The sequence below is a fragment of the Typopeltis vanoorti genome, chromosome 16 (assembly GCF_054136105.1).
Source record: "Typopeltis vanoorti isolate ZY-2024b chromosome 16, IOZ_Tvanoo_1.0, whole genome shotgun sequence".
Lineage (NCBI taxonomy): Eukaryota > Metazoa > Arthropoda > Arachnida > Uropygi > Thelyphonidae > Typopeltis > Typopeltis vanoorti.
Window position 1 is genome coordinate 105875611 of NC_143564.1, and position 13880 is coordinate 105889490.

General features: G+C 34.9%; 1 protein-coding gene across 2 annotated transcripts in view; it reads left to right on the top strand.

Moving 5' to 3' along the window:
- Pi3K59F (phosphatidylinositol 3-kinase 59F) overlaps positions 1–13880 on the top strand; it is a 586771-nt gene that overhangs the window by 359361 nt on the left and 213530 nt on the right. For both annotated transcript variants that reach the window (XM_090405919.1, XM_090405920.1), the window contains exons 14-15: positions 5515–5631; positions 9257–9523. In XM_090405919.1, coding sequence (XP_090262045.1) covers positions 5515–5631; positions 9257–9523 — 384 coding nt within the window. The remainder of the gene's footprint in view (positions 1–5514; positions 5632–9256; positions 9524–13880) is intronic.

The following is a 13880-nucleotide window of genomic DNA, read 5'->3' on the forward strand; positions in this document are numbered from 1 at the left end:
AATATCTGCTCCTGGATATGTTGATTTCCTTTTTTACACTGCTTCTATACCTGTTTTGCATTAACATATAATCAATCTGGTATCTTGCAATATCTCCTGGCATTTTCCATGTATATCTTCTTCTCTTTGGAAGTTTGAACCTGATATTATTATCATACTGTAAATGCTTTCACCATGAGAAATGCATCAGTAATTGGAGTTGAAGTATATTAGTAATAAAGTACTTCTAATAACTGTTGTGTTTTGATTAGCCATGAAATTGTCAAAGCAAGATGTGTTTCTTCTTCTTCTTATTATTATTATTACTCAACATTTTTGGAGTGTAAAGGCTCCTCGCAGATGATCCACACTTGATGTCTATCATCATCATCTACTTACTGATATGTACCCTCAAGGGTTTACAGAATACTGTGACAGTACTACATGATTAAGTTTACATCATTACCAATGTCCTATCAAGAGTTTCCCTCTAAATTAGTGTGTCACTTATCAGCACTCCAATATTATGAGATCTTATATATCTGTAGACCTCTAAGGCACTTCATACCGCATCAATCGACTTAAATTTTGGTCTTCTTTTTCTAGATCCCTTCTTCCTAACATACAACACCTGATTTGCTTAAATTCCCTCTCTCGCTCTCATTCAGTATAAGTGACCATTAGTACCTGACATCAGCTCTAGTTACACATTCTTGAATGCCGACATTTTCCATTTCTTTCCTAATGTCTTAATTTTTTAATATGAATCTGCCATTGATATAATTTGTTCACTCCCCTAATTTTTTTAAAAACACTTGTGTATATGATTTCTAGACTTTAATCACCTGTTTTATTTCTAACCAAGCTCTCAGATGCATAGGTTAAAATAAGTTTGAACACCAGGTGTGAAGGTACTTTAGTATTTTGACTAATTTCTCCCTTATTTCATATAAATTTATTCAGCTGACTTCCTATTGTATCAGCTTTATTAATTCTGTTGTCTGTTTCCATATTTCATTTGGCATATGGTTCGAAGAATAAATAGGTTGGGAGTGAAATGAATGTGCAGCCTTATTAAGCTACAGATCCACAAGAAGAAGATGATGTGGAAAGAATATCATGCGAATAAGAGTGAGAGGAGAAATATATGAAGCTCAGGCCAGAAAAGTAAGAGTATTGTGAGAAAAGCTAAAATAGAGTATGAAAAGAAATTGGCCATGCAAGCTACAATAAATCCAAAAGAATTTTATTGTTATGCTGCAATCAAAAGAAAGAATGATTGCGGAAGAATAATGTTATTGAATGCAGATGGTACAGGAGTGTTGGAAGCTAAGGAGATTGTTCAGTCAATGAGTGCTCACTTTGCTAAGATATATCAACCAGGTGTATGTAGCATGGTGCACAGTACTACTGCTACATCTGATGAAGAGTTAGAGGTTCATGAAAATGAAGAAGAAAAATGTGGAAGAGCTCATGCATAACCTGGATAAGAATTTGCCAATAGGAACCGATGGAATATCAGCCCTTCTGCTAAAGGAATGTTCAGCTGAATTGGCCAGGCCTTTCATACATTTGTATAACTGGAGTCTCAGCTCAGGAATGATAACACAGGAACGTATGATAGTTCCATTGCACAAGAGTGGTGCAAAAACTGATGTGTCTAACTACCGACCTAATAGTATCTCTGGTGTGGTAGTGAAGATTTTAGAGAAGTTGGTAAATACTCGCATACAGAAATGGGTAGACAAGCATATTATACTCTGCAGGGAACAGCATGGGTTTACTAAAGGAAGGTCATGTTTTAGCAATTTGCTCATATTTTATAACAATGTTAGGGCTGAGTTGGATAAAGAGAATGGATTCACTATGATAATGGTGGGTTTTTCTAAGGCATTTGATAAGATACCACACGACAGGCTGTTGCATTAACTGGAGAATATGGGATTGGAATATAATCTCTTGACTTGGAACAGGGGATGGTTAACAGACAGATATCAAAAAGTGGTATACAGTGGGTGTGAATCTGCCAGATTTAAGGTAACCAGTGGTGTACCTCAGGGTTCAGTCCTTGGGCCATTATTGTTCAATCTATACATTAATGACATCAAGCAGGGTCTATGATGAGATGTGCAATTGTTTGCTGATGATGCGAAGATATGCAGGGCAATCAGGGATGCTACTGATATTCAGGAATTACAAAATGATTTGAAAAGACTGGAAATCTGGGCAAATGAAAATGGCTGTCAGTTTAATGTTAGTAAGTGTAAAGTTATGTGCTTTGGCATGATTAGAGTTCCAGTGGCATGTTATATTATGCTATAAGAAACTGAAGAGGCAAGGGATCTTGGCATATTGGTGGATAAGAATTTAAAGTGCAAAGTCACATAGCAAAAGTTGCAAATACAATGCAAAGGATAACTGCTATGTTGAAACGAACCTTGACATGTAAGGATAAGGAAATAATTTTGCCTCTTTATAAGGCTTTGATAAAACCACACCTGGATTACAAATTTGGTCTCCTGGGTTCCAAGGGGATAAAGAAGCTGTGGAAAGGGCACAAAGAAGAATTACAAAGATTATATCCGGATTATGGGATTTAGATTATGAGGACAGATTGCGAGTATGCAGATTGCCGACTCTGGTTAACAGGAGAAAGAGGGGTGATATGATAGAGGTCTATAAACTTTTGAATGGGTGTTATAGCATTTTGAATGATAAAATTTTTCGTTATATGGAAGGCAGGGAGAGAACACAGGTGCATCCATGGAAGTTAAGATTGTTCTCAATCAAGAAAGGGGTAAGAGCTAGGTTTTTCTCCCAGAGAGCAGTGAGTGAGTGAGTGGAATAATTTGCCCTTAGGAGTAGTGAGTGCATCTGGTGTAAATGAATTTAAGGGAAGGTATGATAGTTGGGTTGGGTAATTTACTGACTCCCGGGAGGTCTCAGATAATAATAATTCAACTTTTTAAAGACAACTTTTCCCTTGAACTAAGACAATTTGTCTTGTCTCTTCTCAGGTATGCTTGTATAAATCTCACCTGAAACATAAAAATTTACATTAAACATTATTTCCCCTTTTTACAGATGGGAACTATGAACATGTCTATCTGAAAATTGACATGAAAATTGACTTGAGGCACAAATTAGTTGCATTATCCAATTCCCCATTTTTAAATTTGCCTGTATAACTCTACTTAAAATTTCCTACAATCAACGAGTTTACCTTTGTGTATAATGTTGACTGCTATTTGGTGCTTTTTCCTTTCCTTGATCACTGTTGCATGAATATAACATCCTATATTTATTGTTTGGTAGGATATCACCTATTTTGGTCTTGTTTGTCTCAATAAAACTGACTATGTCCTTGGTATGCCCTATGTATTGGTACTTATCTAGTTCTTCTGTCAGTTCAATTTACTTTCCATTATGTGCTAAAGAGAAATCTAGCGGCACTTATTAACTTACCATTATTATTAATGATTACCATCATTATTGTTATTATTTCTTCTTATGTTAATGGTGTCAGCTTTAATTATTTCTGATATAGTGTTTGTTGCAGTAGTTGACTTTTCACTGTTCACTCTGGTTTGTTGGTGAAAACAGTTGGGACTTTAACTGGACGATTCCCCAGCTCTCATGATTATGTCGTACTCTCACATTTGCTCTGGTTTAAGCCAGTACACAATACGGTGTTATAATTTTCTGTTACGTATTTCTCTACCCTTGCTTCGTCCTTTAGTTTTTCACTTAATATTCTGTGAACTGTCATGAATGGTCGACTGCCACTATTTATTTATTTCTACTAGATCTTATGTTCTCATGCTCTATAATCTAACAAATTTATTTGTTTTATGACTGCGCCTGTTAGCCTATGTATTGAGTGTGAAATTATAAGATTTTAAACTAATAACAAAGCAGATATTGTTAGCATTCCCTGCTTATGTTAATCTTTATCTTTAATTAGTCGTGGCTTGATTATTGATCACTTAAACTTGTTTAAGGTTCGAAATTTTCAGGATAGTGCATTGACAGAATCAGTTCAATGTGTTGTTCACAAAGCATTTAATTAAATCAAAAAGGAATATTATATATACAATTGCATTACAAGTCTTTGTCAATTTCAATTCTTCCTGATTCAGGCTTAGTTCTGTGTTTCTTCCCTTAAAATTAAATCATAGTCTAGAATATCCTGCTAGTCATACATATACAAAATGAGAATAATGCATACCTCGAGTAAGTTTAAATCAATATTAATTTATATTATCTAGTACAGTACTCTTCTTACAATAATTACCTATTCTTCTTACAATAATTACCTATACACAATTGAAATTAAGACACACCTGGAAAGCTTATTTCGATATTACTTACACCATCTTATTCTACTTATATGCAGATACACTTGATGGCCTTTCTTTCTTGGAAATATCACATATATAAGTACTTACAAGTGTGGACAAAAGTACAAATAAGTACTTTGGTCCACACCAAAGTGTGGTTCTCTTTGTTTCTGCTGGCTCACTTAATCCCCTGCAAGTTTCTTCTTTATCCAAGTCGTCGATTATTCTATGCCCTTATTATGTTGGAAGAAAAGATGTTTATTGTTGAGCATTGTTTTCATTCATACAGAGTTGGTAGAGCAAACGGTCTAAGCCTACAACATGTTTGTGAGCAGTTTATTTGAATGAATGGGTATTCCACCACAACCTGCCTTCAAACCTTGATGAACAAAGGGATAAAATTACTTGATATGTCCAGCAGATGTCCCAAATCTTGTTCTTCAAGATGACAGAGAACCTTCACTTACACTATGAAACCTGTCTTGTATGACTAGGTGCCTTTTTCATTAATGCTTTATTTGAATAAGATTTCACCGATAGTTGTAGATGTACATACCATCATGTGTAAACATATTTCTTTGTTAATAAATCTGTTTATTCCATAACATATATTGTTGTAGTTATTCAGTGCTTTTTTTTTGTGCTATACTGTATTTTAAAACCCAAACGTCAACATTAGCATCTTTCTTTTAAGAAGACTAGCAATCTTGGGAGTTAAATTGTACTTATTAATTAGAATATTGCATTTTTTTAAAAATTTAAATCTGTTATACAGGTTAATATGGAATTAGGTTGAAGTTTTAATAACTCATTTTTCCAAAGCGAACACAGTTGTAGCTCTGAAAATATTGCTGTACATTTTTACTCGCCCCACAGATTTTTTGCATGTGAGGTAGTTTTCACATTGACTGTGGTTGCCAATGTAGAAGTTCCTATTTAATAGCAACATTTCTACATTCATGTTATCTCCTAGGGCCCTTAATTTTATCCTCGTGATTTTTCCTTGTAGGGCCTGCAACAGAATATTCCCTGACTAAACCCTAAAGCAACTTTTTAATAATCTTCATTTTACAGATGCAATTTAAAAGACTCAACTTAATTTTGGGCTATCCTGCATTTTTATGATGCTTTTTCATATAGTTAGCGGTTAACAATGATTACACTTCCGAATAATTATGATTCTGTTATTTTATAGGGTGGTCGAGATTATAAATTGCGTCGCTCACTTTTGTTAAGACAACAGGCATTTGTTGAAAAGCTTGTATTATTGATGAAAACAATAGCTAGAGAAAGTGGAAGTCGTCAGAAAAAGGTAACCTGTTAGCATTCATATGTAGTTAAATATGGATTTTATATTATTATATTTATTATTGTATTATTAGTGTTTTATAACATATTTTTCTTAAGATATTTCAATAATAAGTGTAAGTTTGAAATGGCAGCAGAAACACACAACAAATGTAATGCTAAGAAGAGCAGTGCAGTCGAGAATAAGAAGGCTAGCCTCGCTAACGAGGTTATTGGAGATATGGAGGAGGTTATTGAAAATGAATTAATCTCCAAAATAGCAAAAGTAAAGCTGATCATCAGAGAGATGATGTGGGAATCACAAACAGTAGAGAGGCATTCAAATGAACATAGGGAGGAAAAGAAAATTAAGTGACAAAATAAGAAACAACAAAGCACTAAAACGAGTAAGTCAGGAATTAACGGAAATCCAGTAAGTGGCATTATTTGTAAAAAGAAGGATGGTATTTGGTATGGTGACTATATAATAAAACATGCTGTTGATGAGCTAGGTATAACTTTGAGTTTACCTGGAGCAAAAAGTAAGTATATAAAGGAAGTAATTCAAAAAACAGAAAACAAAAGTAAATGAGATCTCATTTGTAGTAGGTACTAACGACTTAACTAGCTAAAAGTTTAGTATGAGAGAGGACATGAAAGAGTTGTTGGAAGTGGCAAGAATGAGTGAGAAAGTGAAAATCATTATTACTATATTACTATGATTGTAGTACTACTACTAACAGTATTTCATGTGGCAGTGAGTTTGAAGCCATCTGGTGTGAGGTGGAATCTAACAAGATATGATAAAAATGAATTAAGAAGGAGGGCTATGATGATAAATGATTTGATGTGTAGGCTGTGTAGAATGAATAAATGTGTGGAGTGAGTTTGAGGGAAGATTGAATTTGTATAAGAGAGATGGCCTACACCTGAATGTGTTTGGTATCGGGGTCTAGAAACACTAATGACTGGCATGAGACCTAACACAGAAAGTCAGGGAAACTAAATTATAAAGGGAGGAATGGTGAGAATATGAGTGTAAGAGCAACAATGTTATGTAACTGTGCTAACGATGGGAATGGGCTTTTATCATTGAAATGTTGACAAGGAGAGAACAATTTTGACATTGTGTTCATTCAGCCCAGGCCCATTAAATGTGTGCAAAGATGTCTATATCTATAAGGTACTAGAGAAGAACAGAGAGCTACAAGTTGTCCAACTGCATCATGCAGACTGCAGACAAGAGTATACAAAAGAACATGCAGGTAGATTATTGTCTTTGCACGAATGCTAGGAATATCAGAAACAAAGGGGTAGAGTTTGTTTCCTTGGTCAATATGTTGGGACCTCAGATTGTACGCATTAGCGAGACCTGACTATCAGAATCAGACATACTAACTGATATTGAGTGTAAAGGGTACAGTATTTTTAGGAAGGATAGGAGAGGAGGGGGATGTGCTGCTAATGATATTGGATGACTTGAATCCAGTTAGAGTTGAGACTATGATTGTAGTACTACTATTAACAGTATTTCATGTGGAGTGAGTTTGAAGCCATCTGGTGTGAGGTGGAATCTAACAAGATCAGTTACATAGTGGGGTGTTGTTACAGATCTGGCAGATCGGTTGGTAGTAATGAAGAAATGCATCACCAAATAGAAAAGATGAGTGCAAGAAGTGTAATCATAATGGGAGACTTTAATTATCCAAATATTGATTGGGTAGCAGTAGAATCTCATGAGAAGAATGAAAATGAATTTATTGAGCTGTTGCGGGACAACTTCCTCAAGCAGCATGTGACAGAAGGAACTTGAGGTCAGTTAAAAATGTAAGTATTCTGCCTCTTGTGACAGTGATCATGCAGTACTCACTTGGGAAGTGATAAAGTTGAAGAATGTTCCATTCAGTAAAGGTTACATTCTGAACTAGAAAGCAGGAAATTATGAACTGAGTAGTATACCGAGTTCAATGGAATGGAAGAATATCAACAGTGCATGGAAAGCATTTACTACTACTACTACTTAAATGATGCAATATCAGAATGCGTCTCGAGAGTTCAAAGAATAAATAGGGTAGATGTCAAATGGATGTGTAATCTTAACATTTCAGCTATTTAGGCACAATATGGAAATAGACAACAGAATTAGTGAAGTTGGTATGGTAAAAAGTCAGCTGAATAAATTTATATGGAATAAGAAAGAAATTAGTCAAAACACTCAATTAGTTGTATTCAAGATAGTGTTGAAACCAATAATAACTTATGGATCTGAGAGCTGGGTTAGAAATAAAACACTTGACCAAAGACTAGAGACCACAGATATGACAGTCCTGAGAAAGATTAGAGGCTTGCACAAATGGCATTGTTCAGTATCACATTAAAAATGATGATATTAGGAAAGAACTTGCCATTGTTAGCATTCATGAATGTGTTAGTAGAGCTAATCTCAGGTGGTATGGTCACTTAAACAGAAAGATTAACAAAACAAATGGGAGAAGAAAGATTAGCAAAACAAATCTTCTTTGTCAGGTTGGCAGGGAAAAGACACAATGGAAGACCAAGATATAAGAAGATTGATATGGTTAAAAGTGCCTTAAAAGACATAAATATAAAATCTGATAATGTTGCATCCTTGACAGATAACAGATTAATTTGGAGGAAAATTGTTGATCAAAAGTTAGTAACAGTGTAACTTTTTCATGTAGTACTATTATAATTATTCAGTACACCTTCTGAGGATACATATTAGGAATATGATGATGATGAATTGTAGTTCAAAGAGATGTTGAAATGCATGTATACGATTGTTGAAAACATCAGAAATATAGGAGTGAGAGTTCTGAAGAAAATTATGGAAGCCAACAGATAATGAGAGCCATCAGTGGGATATAAAACACGATATCAGAAGAAGCTTTATTGCTGTTTATGAACATAAACAGAGCCAATCTAAAGTGTTATCGTTAATTAAATAGAATTGCAAACAAGTTATTGAAGCAGTTATTAATTAGAAACTGTTCATTGACTACATCTGTCATAATATCCAGTACACTTCTTGAGTATTCCCCAGAAAATGATGATGTATCTTTTGTGAAGCAGAAAGATTTACAAATCCTTTGTGTGTGTGTTTGTGTGTGTGTGTGTGTGTGTGTATTCTTTCCCTACATGTATTTCAACATTTCAGATTGTTTGGATTGCTGAAAATTGCTTTCATGAAGCTCCTAAATTTACCGATTATTAATGCAGATGCTCATCTGTATTTGTATATAATAGAGATGCAGATATTCATGCAAATTTTAGTTTATTGACTGCATTGTTTGCTACCAGTACATATTATTGTAAGTGTGTGTGTGGTGTTGGGATCAGTAGTATTCTTTCTTGTTGAGAACAAGTACCATTGAATGCTGAAACACTGGCTGTTTTAATTTGCGTTAAAATTGTTATCCTCTTGTTATTAGTGAAGGAAAAACTGAAAAATAACATACAGTTATCACCTAAAAACTGACAAAATATCTTAATGAAAATTTCTAGTCACATATCACATGCATCGTAGATGCTTTGATGTAGAACTGAATATAAGAAATATTTTTATTGAGAATCAGTGCATGTTTAGTTTGTTTCTTCACAAACAAATGCTTTTTTTTTTTTTTTTTTAGATTGAAAGATTGCAAGCTTTATTGTCAGACACTGAAGCCAATAAGAAAAATTTTTCTAGTTTTGAACCATTACCTCTGCCACTTGATCCTGAAGTTAAAATTAAAGGCATAATTCCAGAGAAAGCCACGTTATTCAAAAGTGCACACATGCCATGTAAGGTGACCTTCTTAAAAACAGACAACTCTGAATATGTAGCCATATTTAAACATGGTGATGATCTGAGGCAAGATCAGTTAATTCTTCAAACAATAACTTTAATGGATAAGGTAAGTAAAGCTAGTTATTTACTTTTTATTAACTGTGTTCTCCAGGCAAATCTCTATTTACAAACCTTCAAGAAATTGGCAATTTATATGTACCATTCTACTTTTTTTTAATACCTTTGAAATAAGAAAAACAAATGTGAATTTAGTGATTGTGAAAGTACTAAAAATGACAAAGAACAAAAAAGTCATTTGATATTAGTAGAAACTAAAATGGGCAAAACTGTTCTGAAAACAGCAAATCATATGCTTTGACTGGTTGTGTTTGCAATGTCAACTATTCTGACATTTGCAGTAATTGTAAAACACAAACAAAACAACTGTGTTTATGCTCACAATGCAAGCTGTGCTTGGTCCATAGTTATTTCTAAAAACACAAAATGTCATTGTTCAAGAAATGAAATACTGTTTAACTGCAAGCATTCAATATCTGCAATATGGATTCACTGCATTAACTGCAATATGGATTCAGTATCAGAATAGGAAAAAAAACCTCAGTGCTTGGTTTTCTGACATTGCAAGAGTGCATATAGGGATCTGGCCTGCTACAAATACAGGATGTCCAAATTGGCCCTCCCTAGTTTCAACATGTTGCTACTACTTAAGCGTATGAACCATGGTGCCAAAATTGTACAAGTGAAAAGGAACACTTACCAACTATTTGTAAAAAAAAATCAGTACACTTCCACTGGTGCTCCTTTAGTAGCATGTGCAATGTCAAGTAGATAGTCTTTCTCTGACCAGGTTCTCTGAAGCATTTCAGGGTTAATTGGGGACACAGCAGCAGAAATGTGATGTATCTGGTTCTCTAGGCTGTCCACTTTAGTTGCATAGACTGTGTTCTTCACATACCCCAACAAGAAAACATCAAGTTGGGTAAGGTCTGGTGATCATGGTGACCGGGGAAGCAGTCCTCCACGGCCGACCCGTTGCTGAGGGAAGACCCTGTCAAGAGTTGCACTGACCTCTAAATGCCAGTGTGGCAGGGCACCATCCTTGAAAGGATGCCTGGTTGCAAGTCTTAAAGTTATGGAAAGACGAAATTTTCCAGCATGTTGAGGTAAATCATTCCATTGATATGCTTTCCATGGAAAAAAATGGGCCAATGATAGCATTTGCACCACACCACATCAGACATTTACTTTGGGACTGTCATGAATGTGTTTCATGATACAGTGAGGATTTTCACCCCCCCTCATATCCTGATATTGTGCCTGTTTACTTTTCCGCTGACAGCAAATCTGGGAAAGAAAATCTGGATTCTTGTCGACACTTTCCAGAATTTCAGCTGCAAACATTACCAGTTGTGGCTTATCATTTTGCCTGATTTCCTGAAACACCTGTGCTTTGTAGTGTAGACACTTATGATGGGCGACCTTGTGAACAATGAAGCAGGATATTTGCAGTTCACGTGGTGATCTCCTAACGGATTTTGTCAGGCTTTGCGAACAGGTCTCATGAATACTCTTTACTTTCTCCTCCAATATTTGCTGCTTCCCTCCTCCATGTTGTTTCAAAACACTTCCTGTTGTAAGGAAATTTTCTTTCCACAAACAGATGCTCTTAAGGTCAGGTACTGCCATTTTGTATACTGATGGAACTTACGCTGCACTGCTTTGATTGATTTCAGCTAAGCTGAGCCGACCACACAACTTGTGTTTTCTCCAACCCTGATGCCATGTTTAAAACTGCTACAAAACTATGACAGCCTTGTCCAGCAGCACCATCGCATCATGACCCAGGAAACATTTGGACAACCCAAACCTTACATATTTTCAAATTTCGATTTTTTACCATTCTTCTAAACTTGGAAGGTCTAATGTGGACAACCTGTAGTATAGAGAAATTTTTAAAATAGTGAAAAAAATGTAATTATTTTCAGTTTATGTATTTTACAGTAAATGTTTTTAAAATGAATTAGTGATGTTCAATTACACATTTCTACTATCTCCGTATTAAGATAATTTATTTCAGAAATGCATTAACATATTTAACAATATATCTTATGATGAACATACAAACACTTTGAAGATTGTATTATGTTCGTAAGCTGAGTTTGCCTTTATAACACAGAAAATATCCCATCCCATTCATGTTATGTTCAAATAGCCTTTCATGGCCAAGTAATATGGCTTTTTAGAAACCTACTGCTTGGGATAGGGCAGTTAATCTGGTCTTCATTATCTGCTGTGTCTGGAAATTTCAAATATTTTTTTCTTTTCATTTTGCCTGTTTTGCAGGATGAAGAAACCAAGTTTCTAGGAGAAAAAACCCTGCCACCTCCATGCATGTGAGACCAGCTCACTCATATTTGAAAAAGCCCTGATAAAGATTTTTCACATTCTAGAGAGAATTCAAACCCATGTTTCAAACCGAAGGGCATTGTCTTCGGTTTGAAATTTATATTATCTAAGGCTTCCAGATAATATAAAAATGGGAATTATAGCAATTAATGTTATCTGAACTTGACATGAAAAGTAATTGTTTCAGGAATCATTTAAGCATTGAAAAATGGCCAAATTGTGTTATGTTGAATCTAATGCAATGTATGATTCTGTCCTGATTTATGTTCATGCATAGACCCATACTTTATCATGTAGGCATTCAAAACTGAAATCCTATTGAATAGGTTGGCTAATCCTTATTCCAGGAGTGTCTTGTCTGTCTGTAGATATGTGTGCACAGGGCCAGTTTGCCTATTTTTGAGGGACAAAAATTCTGAGTTTCCAGGAGAAAAAACCCTATTCTGAATGAAACAAGCCAACTCACTATTTGGTGAAAAAATCATGATAAAGGTTCTTCATGTTATAGACAGGATTCGAACTTGGGTCTTTGCTACAAAAAGGCTCATTTTACTGAGGTAGAAGTAGAGGAATTTTTTGAGGGTTTAGAGAAAGCAACTGACACAGTGAAAAAAAAAGAAAAGTTGGTACTTGTTGGAGATCAAAATAGCAGAGTAGGAAATGATTGTCAGACATACAGAAATATTTTGGGAAAGTTTGGAAAAAAGAGCAAAGCTAATAATAATGACAAATACTTGTTGGATTTCTGCTCAGGACATGGACTAGTTATTATTTAGCACAATGTTCCAACCAGTGGCTGCTTGTAAATAAGCACTGCGACACTTCAGCACCATCAAGAAAAAAACGAAAAAATTAAATTTTGTTTGTGTTTATAAATAATAACAATGCTTACAACATTATATAAATGCAATACAACATGTTAAAGGTTACAGCTTATGTTTCAACATTGATTGAATAGTTAATAATTCGAATTGTTCGATTAATGTTTTTGATTACAAAACAAATGCACTGCAGTCTAATACATTGTCAGAATTATCACTTTCGGTCAGTTATGGCTAGACTCACTGATATTAGTTTGCACTCACTGCATGTAACAAGTGAATCCAACACTGCTCATTGAGCAGTGTTGCTACAGATAAATTGTATACTTGCGCACATTATTTCTGTGAGATACAAAACTTTTTATGTGTTTGTAGTGAGGTTGAAATATTTTTGGTAAATCTTCTTCTATTCTATTCAAATAACATATAATTATTTATTTATTATAGATACAAGGCTGAATTATGATGAGTGTCACTGTTGAAAATATGAAAAGAATTATTTGTTGACTGATCTTGTAATGCACACACTATTACAAGATCAGTCAACATACAAAATTATAGATCACAATCCCACCAACACACAAAAGAATAAGGCACGAAAATTATTAAAAAAAAAGTCACTTCCTGGCCCAAAGACACAGTTAACAAACTCAAACCCTTCCATGTTAAAACACCGAGGATCTATGGATCACCAAAAATTCACAAACCAGGCACACCCCTACGCCCAATTGTGGACAGTATAAATAGTCCCACATACAAACTGGCTAGACATTTAGCGAAGCTACTAGCCACTCTCACTAACAATTCTCCCTCCTTTATCAAAAATTCAGCACACCTAAAAAGCATCTTACAACACCTCACCCTAAAAAGCTCAGACTTAATAGTAAGCTTTGACATCACTTCACTATTCACAAATGTACCACTAATAGAAACCCTCAATCTACTGAAGTCACACTTTCCCCCTGATATATTTGAACTATTCAAATTCACAATACATGCAGGATATTTCACATGGAAAGGGAAAATATACAAACAAATTGATGGGACAGCCATGGGCTCCCCCCTTTCTCCCCCCCTAGCCAACTTTTACATAGAACACCTGGAAAAACAAGCAATCAATACAGCCACTTGCAAACCAACACTTTGGCTACGCTATGTTGATGATGTGCTTGCTATTTGGCCACATGGCCCTGAGACATTGAAAACATTCTTAGCACATTTAAATAGCCAACATCC